At 34.9% G+C, this 26,998-nt stretch overlaps 1 protein-coding gene across 2 annotated transcripts; it reads right to left on the reverse strand.

The window, feature by feature from the left end:
• Window positions 1–3,397: 3,397 nt before the first annotated feature.
• On the reverse strand, window positions 3,398–24,325 carry slc6a19b (solute carrier family 6 member 19b). 2 transcript variants are annotated; one of them, XM_062063115.1, is made up of 13 exons: window positions 24,282–24,325; window positions 22,694–22,800; window positions 14,540–14,680; window positions 14,336–14,473; window positions 14,086–14,267; window positions 13,896–14,006; window positions 10,328–10,440; window positions 10,132–10,260; window positions 9,901–10,057; window positions 6,106–6,310; window positions 5,872–6,031; window positions 3,827–3,989; window positions 3,398–3,755 (listed from the first exon to the last, which is right to left on the reverse strand). In XM_062063115.1, exons 1-13 carry the CDS (start codon window positions 24,323–24,325, stop codon window positions 3,579–3,581), a joined length of 1,827 nt encoding a protein of 608 aa, XP_061919099.1. In that variant the 3' UTR covers window positions 3,398–3,578. The 2 variants fall into 2 exon arrangements, with proteins under 2 accessions (XP_061919099.1, XP_061919098.1); XM_062063114.1 differs by lacking the exon at window positions 24,282–24,325 and having other exon boundaries at window positions 22,694–22,892.
• Between the last annotated feature and the right edge of the window lie 2,673 nt (window positions 24,326–26,998).

The raw sequence follows: 26,998 nt of genomic DNA on the forward strand, positions 1-26,998 counted from the left end.
AAGTTGAATTTCAAAATTTCAATCTGGTGTATGATACAATGGCAGTTATTCCCCAATACCCTAAAGCCAAACAGGACATACAATAAGTATTTTTCAAAGGACATGGAATATTTGATTATTATATTTTTGTATTTGTTTCCCCATATCTCAAAATCAACTTCAGCCTGAAACAAAAATATCAAACATGTAATGTTCTTGTTATTATTTGAACCCTTTTGATCAAATTGTCACAGTTGTCAATTAGTATACATTTACATAACATAAGTTTGTTTTACTAGTTTAAAACTGTGAAATTATCTAATCAAAAGGCTTTTATAAGGGTCAAAATCATTTATTTATATATATATATATATATATATATATATATATATATATATATATATATATATATATATATATATATATATATATATATATATATATATATATATATATATATATATATATATAGAAATATATATATATATATAGAAATTTGAGCAAATAAAGTAAAAAAATCTAAATCAAAAATAATTTTACACCCATCAAAAACTTGACCCTTGATAAATGTCCCCAGAGGGTTAAGTGTGAATATTGGTGAATATCTATTTATACTCAGATAAGGTATGTGTGTATATATATATGTGTATATATATATATATATATATATATATATATATATATATATATATATATATATATATATATATATATATATATATATATATTCAAATTCGAATCGCTATTCTCACATTGTGCGATTCAGAATCGATTCTCATTTTTAAAAAATCTATTTATATATATATATATATATATATATATATATATATATATATATATATATATATATATATATATATATTTATTTATTTATTTTTATTTTTTTCATTTTTATTTATTTTATTTTTTTTAATTAATCAATCCAACGAAACAATACACAGCAATACCATAACAATGCAATCCAATTCCAAAGCCAAACCCGACCCAGCAACACTCAGAACTGCAATAAACAGAGCAATTGAGAGGAGACACAAACCAAAAGTAGTGAAACAAAAATGAATATTATCAACAGTATCAATATTACTCACAATTTCAACATAGCAGTGATTAAAAATCCCTTGTTGACATTATCATTAGACATTTATAAAAATAAAAATAAATTAACAATAGTGTCACAGTGGCTTACACACATCTCATAAGCTTGACAACACACTGTGTCCAATATTTTCACAAAGATAAAATAAGTCATATTTTTGGTTCATTTAATAGTTAAAACAAATTTACATTATTGCAATCAGTTGATAAAACATTGTCCTTTACAATTATAAAAGCTTTTTACAAAAATCTACTACTCTGCTTGCATGTCAACAGACTGGGGTAGATCCTGCTGAAATCCTATGTATTGAATGATTAGAGAATCGTTTTGAATCGGGAAAAAATCGTTTTTGAATCGAGAATCGTGTTGAATTAAAAAAAAAAATCGATTTTGAATCGAATCGTGACCCCAAGAAACGATATTGAATCAAATCGTGGGACACCCAAAGATTCATAGCCTTAATATATACATACGTTATCTAGATATATAATATATTTACATATATTTATATATATATATTTGCCACTGGGACAATATAATGCTGCTACTGCATTCCATTCAAAATGAGTGTGTTTGTAAGATCTTTACCCATACCGATGACATGTATTAACCATACATTTCTCAAATGCATTTATGGTAAGTGCTATTGACAGTTTAACAATATCAACACATTATTTAAACTAATTATGTATTCTCTTTTATTATATACAATTGCTTGAGCAAAACAAGATCAATAGTACACAATAGCTAAACAAACAAACAAACTGTTTACTACTCATTTAAATAGTTTGTTTTTTGCCCTTTAAGTATTCCCTGAGTTTGTAAATATCAACTAAAACAAAATATTTTGAGCAAATGAAAATGTCGACCTAATCACTCTCCTATGGATCATATACAGATACTACCTCTGATATTGACACCATCACTTTATAGATGGACCCGCCCTCCTCTTACATGGCGTTGTGTACTGACTGAGACCATGCTGAAACATCAGTTATTATATTATCATCTCTCTAACTCTTAACAGTTATTATATTATCATCTCTCTAACTCTTATTAATTTATTTGTTAATTTCACGTTAATATCTGCTTACTTTCTGTTGTAACATGATTTCATCTACATTATACAATGCACCTTTTTCTCGGTGTTGTTTAAAGCTAGCTGCTAAGCAAGCTTAGTTGTTAGCATGCCTGCTCCTGGCTTGCTCTCGGCGTGTAACATATTTATCCTCGTCCTCCAGTGATAATGGTACTTAATAACGATACTTATGATACTAAAAAAATGCAGTTTATTTGTAAAAAGAGTAGACACATATTTAGTTTCAAGCCGCTTGTCAGCCGGGTGGTTATATAAAAATACAGGATCTGCGTTTATGATCAGTATTAAAATGTATTAATCTCCAATGGCGATCACATACTTTTCCATGAAAATCAGCGATACTGATTGGTGGATAATTAATCGGCACATCTCTAGTGAAAACCCCTGCATTCCACTTTAAAAGCTATTTTAACATGCAGTACAATGAGTCTCTGGTTTTCATGTTTGGTGTTTCATATTCTGCACTGGTGTTGAGTTATTTTCATATTCTCTCTCTTTCTCTGCCTCAAAAATAATATTCATCTCTTGACTAATTAATGGGAAGGCTCTATCTTTCACATCATTTATTATTCAGTTGAATCACTAATTTGTACCATTCTGTAGGAACAAAAATGACCAGCATGATTTCGGTGAAGTGGCTTGTCCGTGCAATTAGATAGAAACAGTCATTTGAATAGAATTATCAATCAAAACCTGCTTCCTCGTGGAAAATGATGAATAATGTACAGCCTCTGTCCTCACTTTAACATATTGCCATAAAAAAAGCTCTCTAATTACAAATCATGCCCTGCTTCAGTCTCCCAAATACAGTAATATATATCTCCCAAAATGATGTTAAAAAATAAATAAAAATATACTAAGCATGACTTATTCATGAAGCACACAACCTACTTGTAAAATGCAATTTTGCAGAGAAGATTTTATCCTTGACTGTCAGTAAATGATGATGAATTATTAATGTGAAATCACTGCATTTCACTGAAATGATGAAATAACTAAAATAATATGTGAGGTTTATTGAGCCTATTACTCTGTCTCAACCTAAACTAACATAGAACATGTAAGTCAATTTTGTCAATACGAATAACATAAACAGCATTAACTGGTATGTTACTTTATATTCAAATACAACAAACAATGACAAAATGAAGTAGTCTTTTTTTGTGTGGTTGGAAATTGCAACTAATTTAGTGTATACATTATTTAAACTTCATGATGGGACAAGCGGTAGAAAATGGATGGATGGATGGATGGATGGATATCACAATACTGACCCCTGCTGGACACCTTACTGTACAACATTAAACTCTCTAATTTGACTTGCACACGTATTAAAAAAATAAATCCAGTATCCAATACGATGCTACAGATCTATCACGAAAAGCAAAGAATCAGACTTGAGGCTCATTTGTGCTGATTACTCATTTGAAGGTGAAGCTCTGACTTTTCTGTCCTCTTGGCCCTCACACACTTAAACAGAGCTATGACAGGAATAGCAAGGCTGGGGATTCCTGCCAGGATGAAGATGATCACATAAATCCAAGGTGGATAGGACTTCTCCTGCAGGGTTGGGAATTTCTCCTTGAAATAAATAACATGTTTGTTATTAGCAAATACCGTCTCCTAGTAAAATATGCAATGCGATCGTATACCGATTCAGGATCCCAGGCTTTGTAAGAAAGCTTTTCAGAAACTTTAGTGATGAAGTAAAAGATTACGATGAAGATCATGATGAGAGGACTGATGACTCTCCATGTTGCCTGCCAGAACATGTTGGGTTTGTGTCCAATCATGAACTCCACGTCATTGTTGAACCTGAGCACATAAACATTAATGGCAAAAAGTTGATTTTCTTATACTTGTTTCTCTAGCACAGTTATTCTCAATCTATGGTACTCGTACCACTGGTAGGCGTGCATGGGCTTCATCTAGTGCAGGGGTCGCATTGGGTTAAAAAAAAATTAGCCACAAAAAACATTCATGAAGTTTGGTTCTTTTATGAATTTATTAAGGGTCTACTGAAAATGTGACCACATTTGCTGGGTCAAAAGTATACATACACATACAGCAACATACATCATCATTTTTGGTGATGTAGAAAAGTGACAATCAAATCAAATTAACTTATGATTGACGACACCTGTTGACTTCTCTGAGCCCATTTAAATAGGGCTCATGTGATGCAGTCATTAGACTCGGTTACAAACGCGCCAATGGGAAAGTCAAAGGAACGTTGCACAAATCTGAAAAAATTTATCTTTGACTTGAACATGTCAGGAAAGTCACTTGGAGCCATTTCAAAGCAGCTTAAGGTCCCAAGAGCAACTGTGCAGGCAATTGTTCGTAAGTATAAAGTGCATGGCACAGTTTTGTCACTGCCACGATCAGGAAGAAAACTCAAGCTATCAACTGCTGCTGAGAGAAAATTGACCACGACTGTGTGTGTGTGTGTGTGTGTATATATATATATATATATATATATATATATATATATATATATATATATATATATATATATATATATATATATATATATATATATATATATATTCCTCACACACTAATTGACACTGCGGCGCAAGCGCGATGATGTCACGTTATCGATGGTAAAATGCATTTTAGACAATATAGATTTGCCTGAGCGGCTAGGAGACACCGAGAGTAACAAGCAGTAGAAAATAGATAAGAAAGGACAAATGTATTAAAAAAAACTTGAGACTTCCCGCGGGCCGTAGTTTGGGGAACCCTGATCTAAACTTTACCACTGCCTGGTATTTTTTCACATACTTTTATTGTAATATTTTCGGAATGTGTTTGTTCTATTTTTGGCCAAAGTAAGACAAAGAAAACAATCTGAAGTTGTCTTTATTTTTTTAGTTTCAATGCCATGATTTTAATAGTCCGGCCGGCGTGTGCACAGATTTCCCTCCGTGGGGCCCCTGAGCTCAAATGAGTTGGACACCCCTGATGTACAGTATTACAGTATATGTAACATCTGCAGCAAAAAATAGGGCAGCATAAAATAGATATTATAAACAAAGAGAGGTAGCTAACATAGAAGCGGTCGGACAAATAAAAAAATAAACCTTAAGACTTCCCGTATTTTGGATGCTGGTGGGCCGTAGTTTGGGGACCCCTGGTCTAGTGGTATGCCAAGAAATAGCTTAATAAAATATTCAAACACAGTGTTACTGTTCAAATTGTGTGTACTGTTACTGTGGCCAAAAATATTAAATATACAGTAACTGTTAAATAAAACATGTTTTTAATAAATATTTAGGCCCACTACACAACTGTATTTTAATGTTAGTCGTTATGGTGGTACTTGGTAAAAGAAATTAATAAAGTTTGACAACCACTGCTCTAGCACATCAATTGTTGTACTTAGCCAATAGCAAACCTATAGTATTATTGACTAGACTGTATATGACATGATAGAACACTGTAAACATTAATGACTGTTCACGTTACCAGAGGGCTATCCTTGTTAGATGTTTAGAAATAGTTTTGAATTAATTTGTCAATACTTTATAAATTGGGCTATAGATAAAGTAAAGGCCCCATTGGAAGCTTTATAGTGTCTATTTTTGGTATCAAGTATATGCATGAGTTAATGCAATAACTTTGACAGCTCTAACTACAACAAACTAATGCATTTAGTATGATTTTGTATAAAAAGTTAGTCATTTCACATCACCTGTCTATTCCGTAAATGTAGACCACGGAGAACATCTCGCAGAACCCAACGACCAGCAGTGGTATAGATCCACCATAGGTGTCAAAGAGAGAAAGCCAATAGTTCCCTGAGCCTTGGACAAAGATCAGGCCCACCAGACAGCACATCAAACATATCACACCTTAAAGGAAGGACACAAAATGTAGAACATATTTACCATTTCCAATATATTCATCAGAGTGTGCAAACACGTACCAGTAATGGCCTCCTTGGGCCACTTCTTGGGAAAAACCTTGAGGTCCTGCAGTGGAACCACAACTCCTTCTATGTTCCCAAACATAGACGACAGTCCGAGGCTAAAGAGCATAATGAAGAACAGGACCGACCACAGAGGGGAGAAGGGCATCTTGGTGATAGACTCAGTGAACACGATGAATGCCAAACCCGTTCCTTCAACTCCCTAAAAAAAAATGTAACACATCAATGAAGGCCTCACAGTATGTGCATTATTTATATATATATATATATATATATATATATATATATATATATATATATATATATATATATATATATATATATATATATATATATATATACACATATATATGATACATATATAAACATTAGGGCTGTGAATCTTTGGGTGTCCCATGATTCGATTCAATATCGATTTTTGGGGTCACGATTCGATTCAAAATCGATTTTTTTTTCAATTCAACACGATTCTCGATTCAAAAACGAATTTTTCGCGATTCAAAACGATTCTGTATTCATTCAATACATAGAATTTCAGCAGGATCTACCCCAGTCTGCTGACATGCAAGCAGACTAGTAGATTTTTGTAAAAAGCTTTTATAATTGTAAAGGACAATGTTTTATCAACACTCTAACCACAAGGCCACTGAGCAGGTTTTATAGACACAGACCTAATTCTGTCGGTTCTACTCTGTGTCGATTCCAGTAAAATTATACGGTGCAAATTTTTGATTCTTTTGATGCGTGTGACCTCAAGACGGGTTGCAGACTAAACATCGCTGAAACACTTGGCGGGTATACGCACGCTCAAGCAGCACTCAGAGCGGACCGCCTCGAGGTAATGTTACAATTTTTAAGACCAACAAAGCAAGTATGCCTGATAAAACACTCAATCATACAACAAGGCTCCACTTTTCGAAATGCTCTCGCGCAATGTTAATTGGGTTTTCCATAGACATTCTACTGATTAGCATTAGCGATTTTACATGGCGATTTTAACACCTCCAAATCTGGTGATTAAAATTAAAATTAAGATGCACGTTACGTTATGTAATAAGTACAATACTTACAGTATTAACGCTTTGTAGGGAGCAACACAAGACTAGATGCAACTTAATGGCCTGAATACAGCAACAGACCGTTGTTACTGCCTTCTAAAGTCATGGAATTGCAACTGCATGCAAAGTCTACAACAGCATTTACTGTAATATTTGCAAAAGAGACTCAGAAATGAAGAAAACAAGATATAACAACTAGTCAACTAGTCAGCACATTTTCATCAGCTCACAGTTAAAAAAAATGTTATTACTGAACAAATTAATATTTATTAACACATGAAAAACGTGAAAGATGTCCATCCCTTCTGAAACATGTACTGTATGTTGAATTATAAATACAGTTATTTATTGTTACTGTATGGCCAAACATTGCAAATAACAAACTAGTCTGTTTGCCCACACAAAATGTGCTCAAATAATCTCAGTGTTGTTGACTATTTATTGTATGGAATGTCATTATTCTTTATAGAATGTGTTTTGTTTTCACATTGTTGGGTGCTAAGAACGGGTTAATCTGTTAATTAATTTACATGATTTCTTATGGGAAGAATTGCTTTGGTTTTACGTACAGTTTGATTTTTGTTCCTTTAAGAACGGATTACAACCAAGAACTAAGGTATTATAAATGATAAATGGGTTATACTTGTATAGCGCTTTTCTACCTTCAAGGTACTCAAAGCGCTTTGACAGTTTTTCCACATTCACCCATTCACACACACATTCACACACTGATGGCGGGAGCTGCCATGCAAGGCGCTAACCAGCAGCCATCAGGAGCAAGGGTGAAGTGTCTCGCCCAAGGACACAACGGACGTGACTAGGATGGTAGAAGGTGGGGATTGAACCCCAGTAACCAGCAACACTCCGATTGCTGACACGGCCACTCTACCAACTTCTAACCTGACCAGGCTCCACTGTAGTCATTCTGAGAGATATGAAATGTTTACCTCACTACAGGAAAATATTATATTATGCACATTGAACCTACATACAAGCTGTGCTCTCTTAGAACAGAGTGATCGTTCAATACTCAGAGGAATACTAGACAAAAAGAAAGTGGAATGCAACAACGCCTTTTAGAAATAATAAATAATAATTTATCTTATTTGTTACGCACTTTTTATTTAAATAAGTCTTAAAGTGCTACAGTAAAAACTAGGGTTGTACGGTATACCGGTATTAGTATAGTACCGCAATACTAATGAATCATATTCGGTACTATACCGCCTCTGAAAAGTACCGGTCCACAGAAGTGTAGAACATGTTAAAAGAGAAAGTAAGCAGATATTAACAGTAAATGAACAAGTAGATTAATAATTCATTTTCTACCACTCGTCCTTATTAATTTTGACAAAATAATAGAATGGAAAATGACACAATATGTTACTGCATACGTCAGCAGCTAAATTAGGAGCCTTTGTTTGCTGACTTACTACTAAAAGACAAGTTGTCTTGTATGTTCACTATTTTATTTAAGGACACACTTGCAATAAGAAACATATGTTTAATGTACCGTAAGATTTTTTGTTCAAATAAAGGCAATAATGCAATTTTTTGTGAAAAAAAATGTGAGCACATTACACCAATTCTTAAATCCTTACATTGGCTCCCTGTACATCAGCGAATTGATTTCAAAATCCTCCTGCTCACATATAAATCACTACATGGTCTAGGGCCGAAGTATATCACTGATATGCTCCCACTATATAAGCCCTCTAGATCAGTGGTCCCCAACCATTTTGTACTTGCGGACCGGTCAATGCTTGAAAATTTGTCCCACGGACTGGGTGGGGGGGTATTAAAAAAAAAAATCTATATATTTTTTTTTGTCATAAAGAAATACAATCATGTGTGCTTACGGACTGTATCCCTGATGACTGTATTGATTTATATTGATATATAATGTATATATTGTGTTTTTTATGTTGATTTAATTAAAAAAAAAAAAAAAAAAGTATTTTTTTTATTTTTTATTTCTTGTGCGGCCGCGGCCCGGTACCAATCGGTCCACGGACCGGTACCGGGCCACGGACCGGTACCGGGCCACGGCCCGGTGGTTGGGGACCACTGCTCTAGATCACTAAGATCTTCGGAGACCAATCTGTTAGCGGTTCCCAGAGTAAACTCAAATCAAGGGAGCACATCATTCAGTCACTATGCAAAAAATAGCTGGAATAAACTTCCTGAAGATGTCAGACGTTCCCCAACTCTGACTACTTTTAAAACTAGACTGAAAACTTTTATGTTCACCTTAGCTTTCAGCTAAATCTTTTAACTTTTAACGTCCGCACTGTTTTTATTTTTATTGTCTGCATTTTAATTTTGCTTTTATTTTCTTTCATTTCACTTTGTTGTCTGTGAAGCACTTTGAGTCTGCCTTGTGTATGAAAAGCGCTATACAAATAAAGTTGCCTTGCCTTTATTTAAAAAAGTATCAAAATAATTTTGGTAGGCCTACTGGTACCAAAATATTGGTATCGGGACAACACTAGTACAAACCAATATTTAAAACAATAAAAGCTTGGCCATTAAAACAGATAACATACTATAAGAGTAAAACACTACTAGTGAAGCATAAAAACCATAAAACATGCAAAATGCAAAAACTTGGTCAAAATATTTCAGTGTGTGTATTGGTGAATTTTGAGCACATTCAACATAATAAATCAAACCATAATAATTTTGCTCACGATAACATGATATGAAGTTTTCATGTAAGTAATTACATCCCTACCTCACTGAGAAATGTATTTAGATCACAGCTGCTCAGGTCCAAGCCTTGAACAACACCAGGGTGAGTCGCATTGAAATGTTGTAACGCCTCCGTGTAGTTGTTGTCAGTGATGTGGCCCTCAGGAAGATCAAACGTATTCAGTAGTGTCAGGATGTTGCTGGAATGTAAAATGAAAATACATCAAGTGAAAAATGTGTCTGGTGTATAAAAGTGAGTGGGAATGTGACGTACCCAGCAAGGCAGCTGTCAAACCGTTGCGTGGCCCTGAAGCCAATGACGGTGTAGATGACCGTAGCAGCAAACACAGACGTCAGGCCGTTTATCATGGATATGATCACAGCGTCCTGTTCACAGTTGTTACTGGAAGCATAGCATTGATTCAAATGATGCACATGTGGCTCACATCGTACAGTAAGTCCTCACTTACTGTACAGAGTTGTAGCTGGAGAAGGAGATGAGGCCGCCAAAAGCCAAAGAGAAGGAGTAGAACACTTGAGCACCTGCGTTCATCCATGTTGCAGGTTTGGCCAGCTCTGACAGCTGCACAGTGGAAACATGTCATCATAAACATAAACTTTTTTTTGCAGCAATTATTGTTGTTGCACGAATACTGCAACCACATGTTTAGGTGCATGCAACTGGTAGAGTGGATTATTCAGAAAAATAGGCAGATATACTGTACAATGGGAGTGTGAATCTTTGGACATCTAACAATTCAATCCGATTCCTGAGGTGATAGTTCCATTCAGAATCGATTCTTGATTCAAAATCATTTTAGCTCAGGGGCCTCATGGAGGAAAATCTGTGCACACGCGGGCCGGACTATTAAAATCATGGCATTAAAACAAAAAAATAAACACAATTTCAGATTGATTCTTTGTCTTACTTTGGCCAAAAATAGAACAAACACATTCTGAAAATATTACAAAAAAAATGTGAAAAAAATACCGGCAGTGGTAAAGTTTAGATCCATGAAGGAAAGAAGAAAGTTAATGAATATTTATAACTGAATAAATTTACATATGCATAAAAATGTTTTTTTGTTTTTTGTTTTTTTTTAATGAATCAAGTAACGTTTATGACAACCTTTTTCCAATACACAATATAGAATGTGATATATAACAGCATACATTTATCATTTGTTTTCAAAACAGTTTTGAAATTTACTGTGGGACCTCATTTTTATGACTTAATGGGGTCCCTGGGACCCCATTTTGAAAATTCCTAACGCCAACACTGATAGAGTATTGGTGCGTGCAAAACAGCAGCAGGCGGCTGTGGCCTGCGGGCCGGCTCTAATACTAATCAATTATCATCCCGGGGGCCATAGATCATTCAAGCCGATTCTCACAATGTATTGTTGGGTGTAATACTTTTTATGAAACTTTTTGAAAACAGGTTACAGTTTAGAAAAGCTCTTTCTGGTTGCATGGAGGTGGCTTAAAACATATTTTTTCGATATTTATAAAAAAAATATATAAAAAAATGTTTTAAATCAGGATGAACAAGAATCTATTTGGATGTGAATCGATTTTTTCGTGCCCCCCTACTGTACAACAAATACAGCAACTGTATATACAGTTTTTTATCACCAGTTTCATGGAAATCAGTGCTGTAATTTTTTCGCATTTGTGCTTACTAACAGGCTTCAAAACAATTGAAGCCATGGATATATGTTTTAATGTTAAATGTACATCATATATGCCCTTTTGCAATGTATATCTAATCATCTCATCTGTCATCTTCTCAATGGTAAACATAGGCTTGCAATCATGCTCCTTTTATGGCATAAAGAAATACGAAATAATAGTATTTGTTAGTAATATTCCATATAGACCTGAAGACAAAATGGTATTTTTTTGTCTTCTAGATTTAAAAAATGTTTGGGTACAAGAGATGCATACATGGAAACCAACAGGCGGTGCCAACAACGTCTTCAGAGCTTTTTTTCCTGTCACACTCCCTAAAATAAAAATATTGTATTGTACTGATTCGCGCAATATTCCGAAGTGAATCGAAAATGTCTCCCAAATGAATTTATCAAAGTTGCAAACAGGAAGTAGAATGGCAAGTCTATGAAATTCCAATTGATAATTTTTGTTTTTGTTTTCAAATTAACCGCAATTGTTTCAAACTGTTCCAAAGTCAAAATGCTCAATTCATCCGGGACATCTGGCACTCTTTGGACTTATTGCTAACATGCTAACTGTTAGCATTTCAACCAATTGTGTAGCTTTAAAACTAATACATATTGTTACTTAGTATTATCTTGCTATCATGCAAACACTCAGCATGTATGTTAGCCAGTTGTGTAAACTAAAAGTCATAGATGATGTTAGTTGATGTTATGTTAACACTTAGCATGCATTGTGTAGTTAAACTAAAAGTCATACATATTGTTAATTGGTGTTATGCTAAATCTTAGCATGCATTAGCTAATTGTAGGTAAAAAAAAAATTAAAGTCATTGCGTGCATTGCTACCACTTTTTAGCTGCATTTTATTTAGCCAATTGTGTAGGTATGAAATTAAAAGTAATGGATATTGTTACTCTGTGCGATCTTGCTAAAATGTTCACGTTTAGCTTGCATGTTAGTTATATTTAAAACGAAAAGTCTTGAATATTATTACCTGGTGTTTTCTTGCTAGCATGCTAACACTTATCATGCATTTTAGCTAATTGCATAGGTGTAAAACTACAAGTCATGGGTATTGTCACTTGATACAATCGTGTAGCATTCTAACACTTAGCATGCATTTTAACCAATTGTGTAGTTATAAAACTAAAAGTCATAGATACAGTGTTGTTACCCGGCGCTATCTTGCTAACATGCTCACACTTAGCATGCATATTAGCCATATGTGTAGTTGTTAGATAAAAGTCATGAATATTATTACTTGGTATTATCTTTCTAGCATGTGAGCATTTAACATGCATGTTAGCCACATGTGTATGTATTATTATTAGAGATGCTAATAAATGCTTTAAAATGTGATATCGGAAATTATCGGTATCGTTTTTTTTATTATCTGTGTATTTTTTGTTGGTTTCTTTTGTTTTTTTTATTAAATCAACATAAAAAACACATGATACACTTACAATTAGTGCACCAACCCAAAAAACCTCCCTCCCCCATTTACACTCATTCACACAAAAGGGTTGTTTCTTTCTGTTATTAATATTCCGGTTCTTACATTATATATCAATATATATCAATACAGTCTGCAAGGGATACAGTCCGTAAGCACACATGATTGTCCGTGCTGCTGGTCCACTAATAGTACTAACCTTTAACAGTTAATTTTACTCACTTTCATTAATTACTAGTTTCTATGTAACTGTTTTTATACTGTTTTACTTTCTTTTTTATTCAAGAAAATGTTTAACTTATTTATCTTATTTTATTTTATTTTATTTTATTTTTTAAAAAAGGACCTTATCTTCACCATACCTGTTTGTCCAAATTAGGCATAATAATGTGTTAATTCCACGACTGTATATATCGGTATCGGTTGATATCGGTATCGGTAATTAAAGAGTTGGATAACATCGGATATCGGCAAAAAGCCATTATCGGACATCACTAATTTTTATATTGTTACTTTCAAATTATGGAAAATGGTGGAAATTAATTGCCTAGAATTCTTTACCCTATTTAAATATTCAAAATTGAGGAAATGTGTGTTTAGCTTTAGTGTGTGTTAAGTACTTTTAGTATTTAGGCCAAAACCTTTATTAAATGTGACACATTCTTACTGTTGCCTATCTACAAGGGATTTGTTTAAACTAATTGAATTGAATCCTTGAATTTAATTCCACTTCCTGTAATTCAAATTCCATTCTAACAGTGTTTTTAAAAAAAAAAAAAAAGAAGTTATTTTATATTTGCATCAATATTGAATGCAGCCAACTTAAGTAATAAAGACATTAGTTTAGTAATGATATATTCACAAAGTTTTTAAAGTGCCTCAAATAAACAAAAACAATTAACTTACATTGGGTGTGAAAAGAAACTTGAGCCCACTCAAAGATCCTTTCAGGGTCAGCCCTCTGATCAGAAAGATGGTCAGCACCACATAAGGAAGCGTTGAGGTCACATACACAGCCTTCAATATAAATCAACTCATCATCATTATTATTAGAACAGATTATTTTATATCATGTCATTACGAAGTTATTCTGTACCTTCCCTGTAGTCTCGATACCACGAACGATGCATATGTAAAGTACAGACCAGGCACAGATGTGACACAGTAAAGTCCACCACTGTATCCCACCATCATCCACAATGTTGGTGGTGGTGTTTAATGTCTCCCTGTACCAGAAATAGTCCACAGGCGAACTCCTTTCACACTCGAAGACCAGTCCTGCGAACACGAAATCATATTTTTTCACCCTAATTCACAAGTATTGTTGAGTGGTGGTCCTGCTGCACCTGTTAGGTTGTCATTCATAGGACACTGACTCCAAGGCAGAGGCTCTTGAAAGGAGTTGAAGAAGTACCAAAGAATCCAAGCAATAATGGTGTTGTAGTACAGACTGATGGTTATCGATACACACATGGAGGCGATACCTAGACATACAACATGTTGATTTTTTTTTTTTTTCCGTTTTTCTTCAATTTACAGTAGGCACTCACCAATCCCAGTCAGGTAAGGATGAATGGAGGACCACACTCCTAAACTGCCTCTCCTCAAACGCTGACCGATGGCAAACTCAATATACAAAAGTGGGATGCCTTCAAGGACCAGCAGGATTAGAAAGGGTATCATAAAGGCCCCTGCAAGAAACAGTCAGTTTTTATTCGCCTCACAACGTTTAAGAAAAAGTATCCCTCAAACGTTGGAATTAATAATTAATCATTACAATTTTATGAGAGCACTGGAGATTAGATGTGGAAATATTTGGCCACCTCACGATTCAATTTGATTCTGATTCTTGGGGTGATGACAGTATAATAAAATAATAACAATTATAATAATAATAATAATATCAATAATAGCTGTTTATTGTTTTTAATCCAGAAATGTAGTCTTAAAAAAACATATATGTATATATATACAGTACAGGCCTTTTCCTCATTCAATGCGTTTTCTTTATTTTCATGACTATTTACATCAGGGGTCCCCAAACTTTTTGACTCCGGGGCCGCATTGGGGTAAAACAATTTGGCTGGGGGCCGCGCTATATATATATATATATATATATATATATATATATATATATATATATATATATATATATATATACATATATATATAAATATATATATATATATATATATATATATATATATATATATATATATATATATATATATGTGTGTATATATGTGTATATGTGTATATATGTGTATATATATATATATGTACATGTGTATGTATATGTCCATGTATATGTGTATATATGTACATATATGTGTATATATGTGTATGTATGTATATATGTGTGTATATGTATATTTGTCTGTATATATATATATATATACAGATAAATATACACACATATATATACACATATATACACATATATATACATATATATACATATATACACACATATATATATATATATATATATATATATATATATATATATATATATATATATATATATATATATATATATATATATATATATATATATATATATATATATATATATATATATATATATATATATATATATATATATATATATATACATGGACATATACATATACATACACATATACATATATACATACATACATATATATATATATATATATATATATATATATATATATATATATATATATATATATATATATATATATATATATATAGTAATAGTAAATAAGTAATAGTAAAGTAATAATTTTACATAAAGTAATAATTTTACGAGAAAATATTGCAATATTACAGAAAGAATATGAGAAATTGTTCCCAATTTTAAGAATATGAGAAATTGTTCCCAATTTTATAAGAAAAAATTTGACGCATTGTGAGAAAAAGACTGTTTTAAGTTCATTGTTTTTTTGTTTTTTTACTTTTTGTTTGTAATAGATTTTTAATCTTCATTATTTACTTCAAGTTATTACAGTATGTCTCTATATACATATTAATTTTATTTTTTAAATTAATTTTGGCCAAAGGGGGCTCTTTTCAATTTCTTACATACACTTGTTAGTTCATATGTAGACCAGAGGGGGAGCAGTTTTAAAACCGACACACAGTCAATTTGAAAAATCCCTCCTTTTCGAGACCACCCTAATTTTGATAGATTTCACCACCAGGGGTGCAAATGAGACATTCTCTATTAGTTGCAATGGTTTTCCTTTTTGGACCATAATTTATGTCCTAAGTCGTTCATTGGTCCTCATATGGAAGGTACTTTTCCTTGTTGATGTCTCCAGAAGGGTAGAAATACAAGAACACACACACACACACACACACACACACACACACACACACACACACACTGGTTCTCCATCCTTTTTTTCCTTGCCTTCCTTGTGCTCATCCAGTCATCAGTCAGGACTCACACACGTGCACACATTCATGGCTTCACAAACAGTCTGAAATTATATTTTTTGACGTAGGATTGACTCCACATCAGACCCGGCTGCAGAAAAATATTTAAAGGGGGCATTACATTTTTTCGGGTGGGCGCCTGCCACAACAAATTACTACATGTAAGACAAACACTTTATATTTGTGGTTATTGTAAAGATATGTGTTGGAAATTATTTAAAGGGGAACTGCACTTTTTGGGAATTTTGCCTATATTGTTAACAAATTTTATGTAGGACAAGAACACCTACGTTTTTGTTTTTTAAATGCATTCTAAATATTAATAAATGTGATCAAAAGTCTGCTTACACTGGAGTCTGTGGGAGTCGCTCTATTCTGCCTATAAAGCCTTTAAAAAACTATCCAAACACCTACATTAAAGACCAACTGAAATGATTTTTTAAAATTTAAACAGGGATAGCAGATCCATTCTATGTGTCATACTTGATCATGTCGCGATATTGCCATATTTTTGCTGAAAGGATATAGTAGAGAACATCGATGACAAAGTTCGCAACTTTTGGTCGCTGATAAAAAAAAGTCTTGCCTGTACCGGAAGTAGCGTGACGTCGCAGGTTGAAAGGCTCCTCACATTTCCCCATTGTTTACAACAGCAGCGAGAGCGATTCGGACCGAGAAAGCAACGATTACCCCATTAATTTGAGCCAGGATGAAAGATTTGTGGATGAGGAACGTGAGACTGAAGGACTAGAGTGCAGTGCAGGACGCATCTTTTTTCGCTCTGACCGTAACTTAGGTACAAGGGCTCATTGGATTCCACACTCTCTCCTTTTTCTATTGTGGATCACGGATTTGTATTTTAAACCACCTCGGATACTATATCATCTTGAAAATGAGAGGCGAGAACGCGAAATGGACATTCACAGTGACTTTTATCTCCACAACAATACATCGGCTAAGCACTTTAGCTACGGAGCAAACGTTATAGCATCGTGCTTAAATGCAGATAGAAACAAAATAAATAAACCCCTGACTGGAAGGATAGACAGAAAATCAACAATACTATTAAACCATGGACCTGTAACTACACGGTTAATGCTTTCCAGCTTGGCGAAGCTTAACAATGCTGTTGCTAACGACACCATTGAAGCTAACTTAGCAACGGGACCTCACAGAGCTATGATAAAAACATTAGCGCTCCACCTACGCCAGCCAGCCCTCATCTGCTCATCAACACCCGTGCTCACCTGCGTTCCAGCGAACGACGGAAGGACGAAGGACTTCACCCGATCATCCGTGCGGTCGGCGGCTAGCGTCGGATAGCATCGGATAGCGCGTCTGCTATCCAAGTCAAAGTCCTCCTGGTTGTGTTGCTACAGCCAGCCGCTAATACACCGATCCCACCTAAAGCTTTCTTTTTTGCAGTCTTCATTGTTTCTTAAAACAAATTGCAAAAGATTCACCAACACAGATGTCCAGAATACTGTGGAATTTTGAGATGAAAACAGAGCTTTTTTGTATTGGATTCAATGGTGTCCGAATACTTCCGTTTAACTATTGACGTCACGCGCATACGTCATCATACATAGACATTTTCAACCGGAAGTTTAGCGGGGAATTTAAAATTGCACTTTATAAGTTAACCCGGCCGTATTGGCATGTGTTGCAATGTTAAGATTTCATCATTGATATATAAACTATCAGACTGCGTGGTCGGTAGTAGTGGGTTTCAATAGGCCTTTAAGGTTATATATACATGATGTAAGTATATATGTAATGTAGTAACAGGCACATTCTGTTGTTGTTTTTTACCAACTACATCACTGATTATTGCTCACTGCAGACTTTGAGAACCAGCAAACATAACAAAACATCACTTACTGTACAATGTCTGCTGTCATTATAGGATGCCGACTGATAGAATCTTATAATATTCCCGTTTTTGATGAAGAATGACTCATAATCTTGGCGAAGAAAAGGGGGGTGGATCCAAGCGTCTTTTCATGTCGTTCTTGCCATTTCTGGGTCTAAATTGGCTGTCAAAGTGTACTAACTTTTCGGATTACATCCTCGTCCTTCTACTGTCCAGGTGAGAGGCATGATTTATGATTTACAATCAATTTTCACGAGCAAAGGAAACAAGGAAGCAACTGATCAGTCGATCATGTCAACATTGGCATATAAGCTTGTGATCACGGCACCGCTATAAATAGTTAGTTTGCGTTACCGCCTATAATAACAGAATGACTAATAGTTGGTTAATATTCAAGTCACGAAATGTAAATTTTTTTTATCTTTTTTTTTTTTTTTTTGTCCTGTCCAGCTTCTCAGGCAAATCATATAGTAGATGTAGATGCCCATATCGGCTGTTCAGATTTACTTTACTAAAGAGAAGTGTAGGATACTTCTCTTGTTGCCTTATTTGTATTTGACTTTATTAAATGTATTTATATTATCATTTGGTGTAGCCGGGCCGGAGCAGGAGGGGATAGAAAGAGAAAAAATGGAAGGCAGAGGGGGAAATTGTGGGGACAAGAGGGGGATTAGACAGAGAGACAAAAACAACAACAGCAAATACAACAACAACAACAACAATAGAGCAACATCAGCAAATACGACATGTACAGATATGATGGTAAAAGTAATAGCAAATAAGCAGTTAGCAAAAATAAAAAATAATATAGAAATGACAATGAGCATTATTACACTACAAATGGAGCAATACAAATACCAATAGAAATAGCGCTATTGATAATGAACAATACCAATACTTTACCTTTATTATCAACAATACAGTTGTTCAAATGCAACAATACATATACGTAATGATAACTTGAGATACGAAAGAATGCAGAAAAATGGAGGGGAAGAAAGAGAAGCAACCTACATTAACCTTGTAGATTGTTATATTAAAAATAGGTTAAGCTTTGTCAGTGTGCCATGTGTTATACCCAGTTTACCCTAGGGCAACAACATTAATATATGTTTGATGAAACGGGATTATATGCATGAGTGTATGTATGCATATGTACTTGTATATGTACAGGATGTGTATATGTGTTAGTACACGAAATGTAAATAGAGTATTGTTTTTTTATGTCTTTTTATTGGGTTTTATGGGCGGGATAGAGGACCTCCCATTGGCTCCGCTGCAGGCAGACTTTTATTTACGTTTATTTACAAGTTAGAATGCATTAAAAAAAAAATACATCCATTGTCATGTCTTTCATAATGATTGTGAATGATAGGCAAAATTCCCAAAAAAAGTACAGTTCCCTTCTGGGCTTTTCTCGTGTCCAAAAAAATGAAAGAGTTGTCCATTTCTATGGTATCAATTGTAAAGGACTGTTGTAGATCCGATGTTGATGTGCTAAAACCTCTTGCTTGTTTAAAAGCTACATATAATATTAATTGTTCTTTGTTCATGCACATAATAAATATTATTAAACTGTTTGGATTTTGGGTGGCACAGGTGCCTGACAATACGTAGGTCCTGGGTTCGATCCGTTAAAAAAAATGAACCTGTTTTTTTTCCAAATGTCACACTTTCTATATCAAATAAAAACACATTATTTTCACATCAGCTTCATAACCCCTCCCCTGTTGTTTGCTGAACTGTCCAACCTCAGAGACACCCAAGTCTGTCTGTGTGAGTGACAGGAGAAAAAGCTTATTCAAAAGCACAAATATAGGACCCCTGTTTTTTTTTTGGACGATTTTCAAGAGAAAAATACTCTTATATTCAGGTAAATGTGGTATTTATCACTTGACAATAGTGAAGTGAATTATAATTATATAGCGCTTTTCTCTAGTGACTCAAAGCACTTTACATAGACTTCCCAATCAATATCCCAACTTGAAAGGCGACCAGCACCACAGATCACATTGTGTTGGAGGTCCTGCTGTAATAGGACACATCTTAACATAAAACTAAACCGCTGTGGCAGCATGTTTTTCAGTCTATCACGTGGACTTAACAAGAATGGCAGCCTTGTAGAGAATATAAACGTCTTATCTTACAGTAAGATATATTCATTGCAGGGTCAGCAGCTTACCACTTGGAAAATGAGTTCTAATCGGATACAGAGACTAGGATACAAGAACACATACATTTCAATAGCGCATCAATGGTTCTTTTTGACCAAAAAAAAAATAGTATCTCTACATTCTACTTATTTACGTTATTTAGAAGAAGGAAGTTAAAATACAATTATTTAATTAGTCTTTATTGTTCTGCAGGGCCAGTTAGGCGCTGTACAGTAAATGTATGCCCTAGCATAAAAACATATATAAAACACATTATATCAGGGGTGTCCAAACTTTTTCCCCTGAGGGCCGCACACTGAAAAATCATAGCAAGAGGAGGCCATTTTGATATTTTTTATTTTAAAAACCAATACAATATATGTATAAAAAATATACATTTAGGCCTCCACTCAGGCTTGATCCCAGGGACCCCAAAGGGTTTTGTTAAAAAAATATATTAAAAATGTGTCATTATTCAGTACTATTATCTTTATTATTATTCAAGTTTTAAATCCATAGATCAACATTAGGTCTGTCTGTCAATATAACGTTTTTAAAGATTTAAGTCGTATGCTCTTTTTGTCAAAGGAAACCCTGTTTTTTATGGAAAAAACACCAAATATGCAATATTTTCACCCAATAACATTTTTAAGTGGAATATTTGAGATTATATAATAATTGAAGCCTTAAAAAGGTCAATAACTCATAAGACCATTGATTTTAATTAATTATTATTTTTTGAGCGATGAAACTTAAAAACAAATCACACAGAAATGATTGGGGAACCAAAAGGGTCCTACTCATTAAAGTATTAAAAAATAAATTATATATTTTTTTTACTGTTTACTTTTAACACAATAATCTCGAGATCAACTTCAGATCTATCCGTCAATTATAAGTTATATTTTTGTTTATGTTTTTCGTTTGTTCGTTTTAGGCCCTTCTTTAAAAAAAAAAAAAACAGCTCAATTTTTTATATGGCAAACACAAAATATGCAACAATTTCCCCAAAAAATATCTCGAAGTGCAATATTTAATGTGACGTAATTGGAGTCTTGGATAGGTCAATAATTCATAATAACATTGATTTTCATTCATAATTTTTTTTTAAAGAAAGAAACAGCCTGCATGGCAGCTTTGTGTTATCAGAGTAAACATTGCAACATATTCTTGTTACATTTCACCTGTTTGGTCTTTCATACCACTTTTTATGTTTTTAATTTTTTTAATTGTATTTTAATATGGGCCGTGGGGCCATTAAAAAATGACCTGCGGGCCGCAAATGGCCCCCGGGCCGCACTTTGAACATCCCTGCATTAAAAACTGCATATAAATATATAACAATTTTGAACAAATAAATGACGTGAATTAAATTAATTATAAAAAAAAAAAAATCCTTTGATAATTTGACAATTACGTAGTGATGAACCACGACTAATCCAAATTCAAAAGTGTATATTAATCTGATGTGTTTAAATTGTCATTTGACAGCACTCGTTTAAACCTAAAAATCCATGATTTCCTCCTTATCATGTAAGTATGCTAACCGCTTTTTTGTTAGCATGCTAACATTAAACTTTTGGATGTTTAGGATGTAACTTTTTTTTTTTTTTTTAGTTAATTTTGCAATTACTTTAAAACAACTGGCCAAAACACAACCCCAGTTCACAACACAGAGAGCAGGCCCAGCAAAATGTTCCCTGGAATTTTGTAGTTATGGGCCTACTATTATTTGTGGTCAAAGAGTGCTACATTTTCCTTTCCACTTTCTCAAGCACTCCAAAACGGTATTCAAGTTGAAAACTTAAATAGTTGTATAGAAATATTGGTAACACTTTAGTATGGGGAACCTATTCTAAATAACAACGACTTAATTTAGAGTTATTTGGACACTAGGGGAACATATAAGGGTTAGGGTTAGGGTTACTAATATGCAATAATTCTGAGGTTATTTAGCGAAATCTCTTAGTTAATGGCTTACTGGTTGTATAATAAGGTCATGCAGAATAAGGCATTAATAAGTACTTAATAATGACTAATTAAAGCCAATATGTTACTTATTTGCATGTTAATAAGCAACTAATTAATGGTGAATATGTTCCCCATACTAAAGTGTTACCGAAATATTTTTTAAATGTCAGAGAAAAAACCCGCTCTCCAAGTATTACTTACCTCCAATTAGGGCCCCGCCCTGTAAATGAACTATAATTGGAGCATTTAGGGTACATGAAGTGTATTCGGGTGTCACCCACCTCCTCCATGACTCTGACACAAATAAGGAAAGCGCCAGACATTTCCCAGTCCTACACAGAAGCCCACGCAGGTCAGCATGTACTGGGTCTTGTTGTCCCACTTGGGTCTGTCCCCGGCCTCGTCGTGCTCCAGCTTGTCCAGCTGCTTGTGGGACAGTATTCTGTCATCCAGGCCCGGGTTAGGAAGTGTGAGCTTCATGATCCGTCAAACACTTGTGTTATTGTGGTCGTGACACAGTGGCGTACAGTACGTTTTTGGTGTGTAAAAGATGTCTCCAACTTATATAGTGCAGTTCTGTTATCCATTGACAAAGGAGTGGTGTTAGAGAGCATCAGGCTGCTGGAGGTGGGACACCTTTTGAAGTGCGGCAGACACTTGTGTGGCATCTTATCTGCTCAAGATGAGTTATTGCTCTGTAAACTTCATGGGAAAGGCAGAATAAACTTTAATGATATTCACTGTACAGGATGACCTTGATAATCACCATCTCAGCAAAACTGTTGCAATGTAAAACCACTGAAACTGTACAGTGTGTCCGTATGTCAGTCAATGTTATGGATAACAATATTTTGAACCAGAACATTTGAGAATAATAGTATTGCATTACTTTTTTTGACATATTTGGTTGCCACTGATGGCAAAAAGTAACAATAACCATGGCACCAGAAATGTAACTTAGGTTGTTCAGTACAGTATCAGCAGTACAATTCAGGGTAACACTTTAGTATGGGGAACACATATTCACCATTAATTAGTTGCTTATTAACATGCAAATTAGTAACATATTGTCTCTTAAAGGCCTACTGAAATGACATTTTCTTATTTAAACGGGGATAGCAGGTCCATTTTATGTGTCATACTTGATCATTTCGCGATATTGCCATATTTTTGCTGAAAGGATTTAGTAGAGAACATCGACGATAAAGTTCGCAACTTTTGGTCGCTGATAAAAAAGCCTTGCCTGTACCGGAAGTAGCGTGACGTCACAGGTTGTGGAGCTACTCACATCTGCGCATTGTTTACAACCATAGCCACCAGCAGCGAGAGTGATTCGGACCAAGAAAGCAACGATTACCCCATTAATTTGAGCGAGGATGAAAAATTTGTGGATGAGGAAAGTGAGAGTGAAGGATTAGAGGGAAGTGGAAGCGATTTAGATAGGGAAGATGCTGTGAGAGGCGGGTGGGACCTGATATTCAGCTGGGAATGACTAAAACAGTAAATAAACACAAGACATATACTGTATATACTCTATTAGCCACAACACAACCAGGCTTATATTTAATATGCCACAAATTAATCCGCATAACAAACATCTCCCCCCTCCCATCCATACAACCCACCAATACAGCTCAAACACCTGCACAACACACTCAATCCCACAGCCCAAAGTACCGTTCACCTGCGTAAAGTTCATAAAGCACATATATTTCCCCAAAGTTACGTACGTGACATGCACATAGCGGCACGCACGTACGGGCAAGCGATCAAATGTTTGGAAGCCAAAGCTGCGTACTCACGGTAGCGCGTCTGCTATCCAACTCAAAGTCCTCCTGGTTGTGTTGCTGTAGCCAGCCGCTAATACACCGATCCCACCTACAGCTTTCTTCTTTGCTGTCTTCATTGTTCATTAAACAAATTGCAAAAGATTCACCAACACAGATGTCCAGAATACTGTGGAATTTTGCGATGAAAACAGACGACTTAATAGCTGGCCACAATGGTGTCCCAATATGTCCGCACAATCCGTGACGTCACGCGCAAAAGTCTTCATACCGAGACGTTTTCAGCAGAATATTTCGCGGGAAATTTAAAATTGCACTTTACTAATCTAACCCGGCCGTATTGGCATGTGTTGCAATGTTAAGATTTCATCATTGATATATAAACTATCAGACTGCGTGGTCGGTAGTAGTGGGTTTCAGTAGGCCTTTAATTAGTCATTATTAAGTACTTATTAATGCCTTATTCTGCATGGCCTTATTATACAACCAGTAAGCCATTAACTAAGAGTCTTCCCTCAATAACCTCAGAATTATTGCTTATTAGTAACCCTAACCCTAATATGTTCCCCTAGTGTCCAAATAACTCTAAATTAAGTCTTTGTTACTTTAATAAGCAACTAGTTAATGGTGAATATGTTCCCCATACTAAAGTGTTACCCAATTCAGATTTCAACTATTATTCATTTAAACAGCAGAAGTTTGAATGCGAACTACAACAAGGTGAATCATTTTTTGGAACAATTCAACGAACCCTTCACAATTATCGCTATCTCAGAAACATGGATGGATGCTAAAAAAGGAATGGATTTTGACCTAGAAGGATATGAACTAAATTATATCAACAGAACCAACAAGAACGGAGGGGTAGTAGCAGTGTACATGATGAAGAACCTAAACTACAAAGTGGTAAAAAACATGTCACTAGCTATTGATGATATCTTAGAATGTATCACCATTGAAATATGTCATGAGGAAAGCAAAAACATACTGATCAGTTGTATATATACAGTCAGTAGCTCACCGAAGTCAAACATTGACACGTTTAAGAAACGTTTACTGAAATCAGTAAAAAAATAACCTTCTTATGTGGAGACTTCAACTTTGACCTCTTGAACCCTAACAAACAAAAGCCCATAGATGACTTTATTGACACAATGTATAGCCTGAGTTTATATCCTAAAATCACAAGACCAAGCAGAATCTCAGGACACAGCGCCACACTTATTGATAATATTTTTACTAATTATTTTGATAATAATACCGCAAGTGGCCTGCTAATATCCGACATCACTGATCATCTGCCAGTTTTCACAATCTACGATGGGAACTACAAGAAGATGACCATGGATGACAAAAATACTTTTCGAAGAATATGCACAGAACAAAGTACGACAGCTCTCAAAAATGATCTGAGAAGACAGAGTTGGGACAATGTCTACAGTGAAAATGATGTAGATGATGCATACTGTATTTTTTTTAATACATTTGAGATGCAAACAACTTAATAAGAAGCAAAATAAAAATATTCAACCATGGATGACAAAAGGACTGAGAAATGCTTGCAAAAAGAAAAATACATTATATAGAACATTTATAACACAAAGATGTACAGAAGCAGAAAACAAGTACAAAACATATAAGAACAAGCTAACTGGCATACTACAAACATGTAGAAAATAATATTACAGTCAATTATTGGACCAGAACAAAAACAATGTTAGAGCAACATGGGGCATCCTAAATAGCATTATTAAAATGGTGTAAAAAAGGACTATCCTAAATACATCTTAGATCAGACCTGGGCATTCTACGGCCCGCGGGCCCTTTGTGCGTCCCTGTACGGCCCGCGTGAGGCCAATCATAAATTACAAAAAAAATTTAAAAAGTATCTATGTCGAGTGTGCAATACAACGGTTCTGCTTTTGTTTTGAAAAGCTTTATTTGTATTACTTCCGTGTGGACGTATGCTTGTGCGCGATTGTGAGTGAATGTGAACAGCGGCAATCACAAATTACAAAATACATTTAAAAAAACATCTTTGTCGTGCGTGCAATACAACTGTGCTGCTTTTATTTTGAAAAGTGTTATTTAAGGGCGTATGTCCGTGTGTAACCTGTGAGTGAAGGTGCACAGCGACAAGTGATGCCTGGTTACCCCCGAGACGCTAAAAAGAGAAAAGTTGATGACGAATGCCGTGTTTTCAACAAGACATGGACTGCCAAAGACATGGACTGCCAAGTATTTCTTTACAGAAATTAAAGGTAAAGCCGTGTGCTTAATTTGTGGTACACAGGTTGCTGTGTTTAAAGAATATAATTTGAATCGCCACTACACGACAAAGCACGAGGAAAAATACCGGAATCTGTCTGATGAAGCGCGCGCAAGAGAGGTTGATGCGTTCATGGTAAAACTGCAAACCCAACAAGGACTTTTTGCCAAATTTCACACCCCCAGAGATGCAGCCGTCAGGACAAGTTTCGTCATTTCTCACAAAATCGCTAGAAAAAGTAAGGCGTTTTCTGACGGAGAGTTTATTAAGGAGTGCTTATTGGACTCTGTTGCGCTGATATGCCCGGAGAAGACGGGCGCATTTGAGAACGTGTCACTCTCCCGACGCACTGTAACGAGGCGGGTTGAGACCATCGCTGGAAACTTGGAGCTTCAGCTGAAGAACAGAACGGCCGACTTTGACTGTTTTTCGCTGGCTTTGGATGAGAGCTGCGATGTACGTGACACCGCCCAGCTGCTCATCTTACACCTAGTCCCGGCCTTGGCGTGCTGCCCGCCTTGGCACGCATG

Source organism: Entelurus aequoreus, linkage group LG11 (genome assembly GCF_033978785.1).
Source record: "Entelurus aequoreus isolate RoL-2023_Sb linkage group LG11, RoL_Eaeq_v1.1, whole genome shotgun sequence".
In the NCBI taxonomy this organism is placed as follows: domain Eukaryota; kingdom Metazoa; phylum Chordata; class Actinopteri; order Syngnathiformes; family Syngnathidae; genus Entelurus; species Entelurus aequoreus.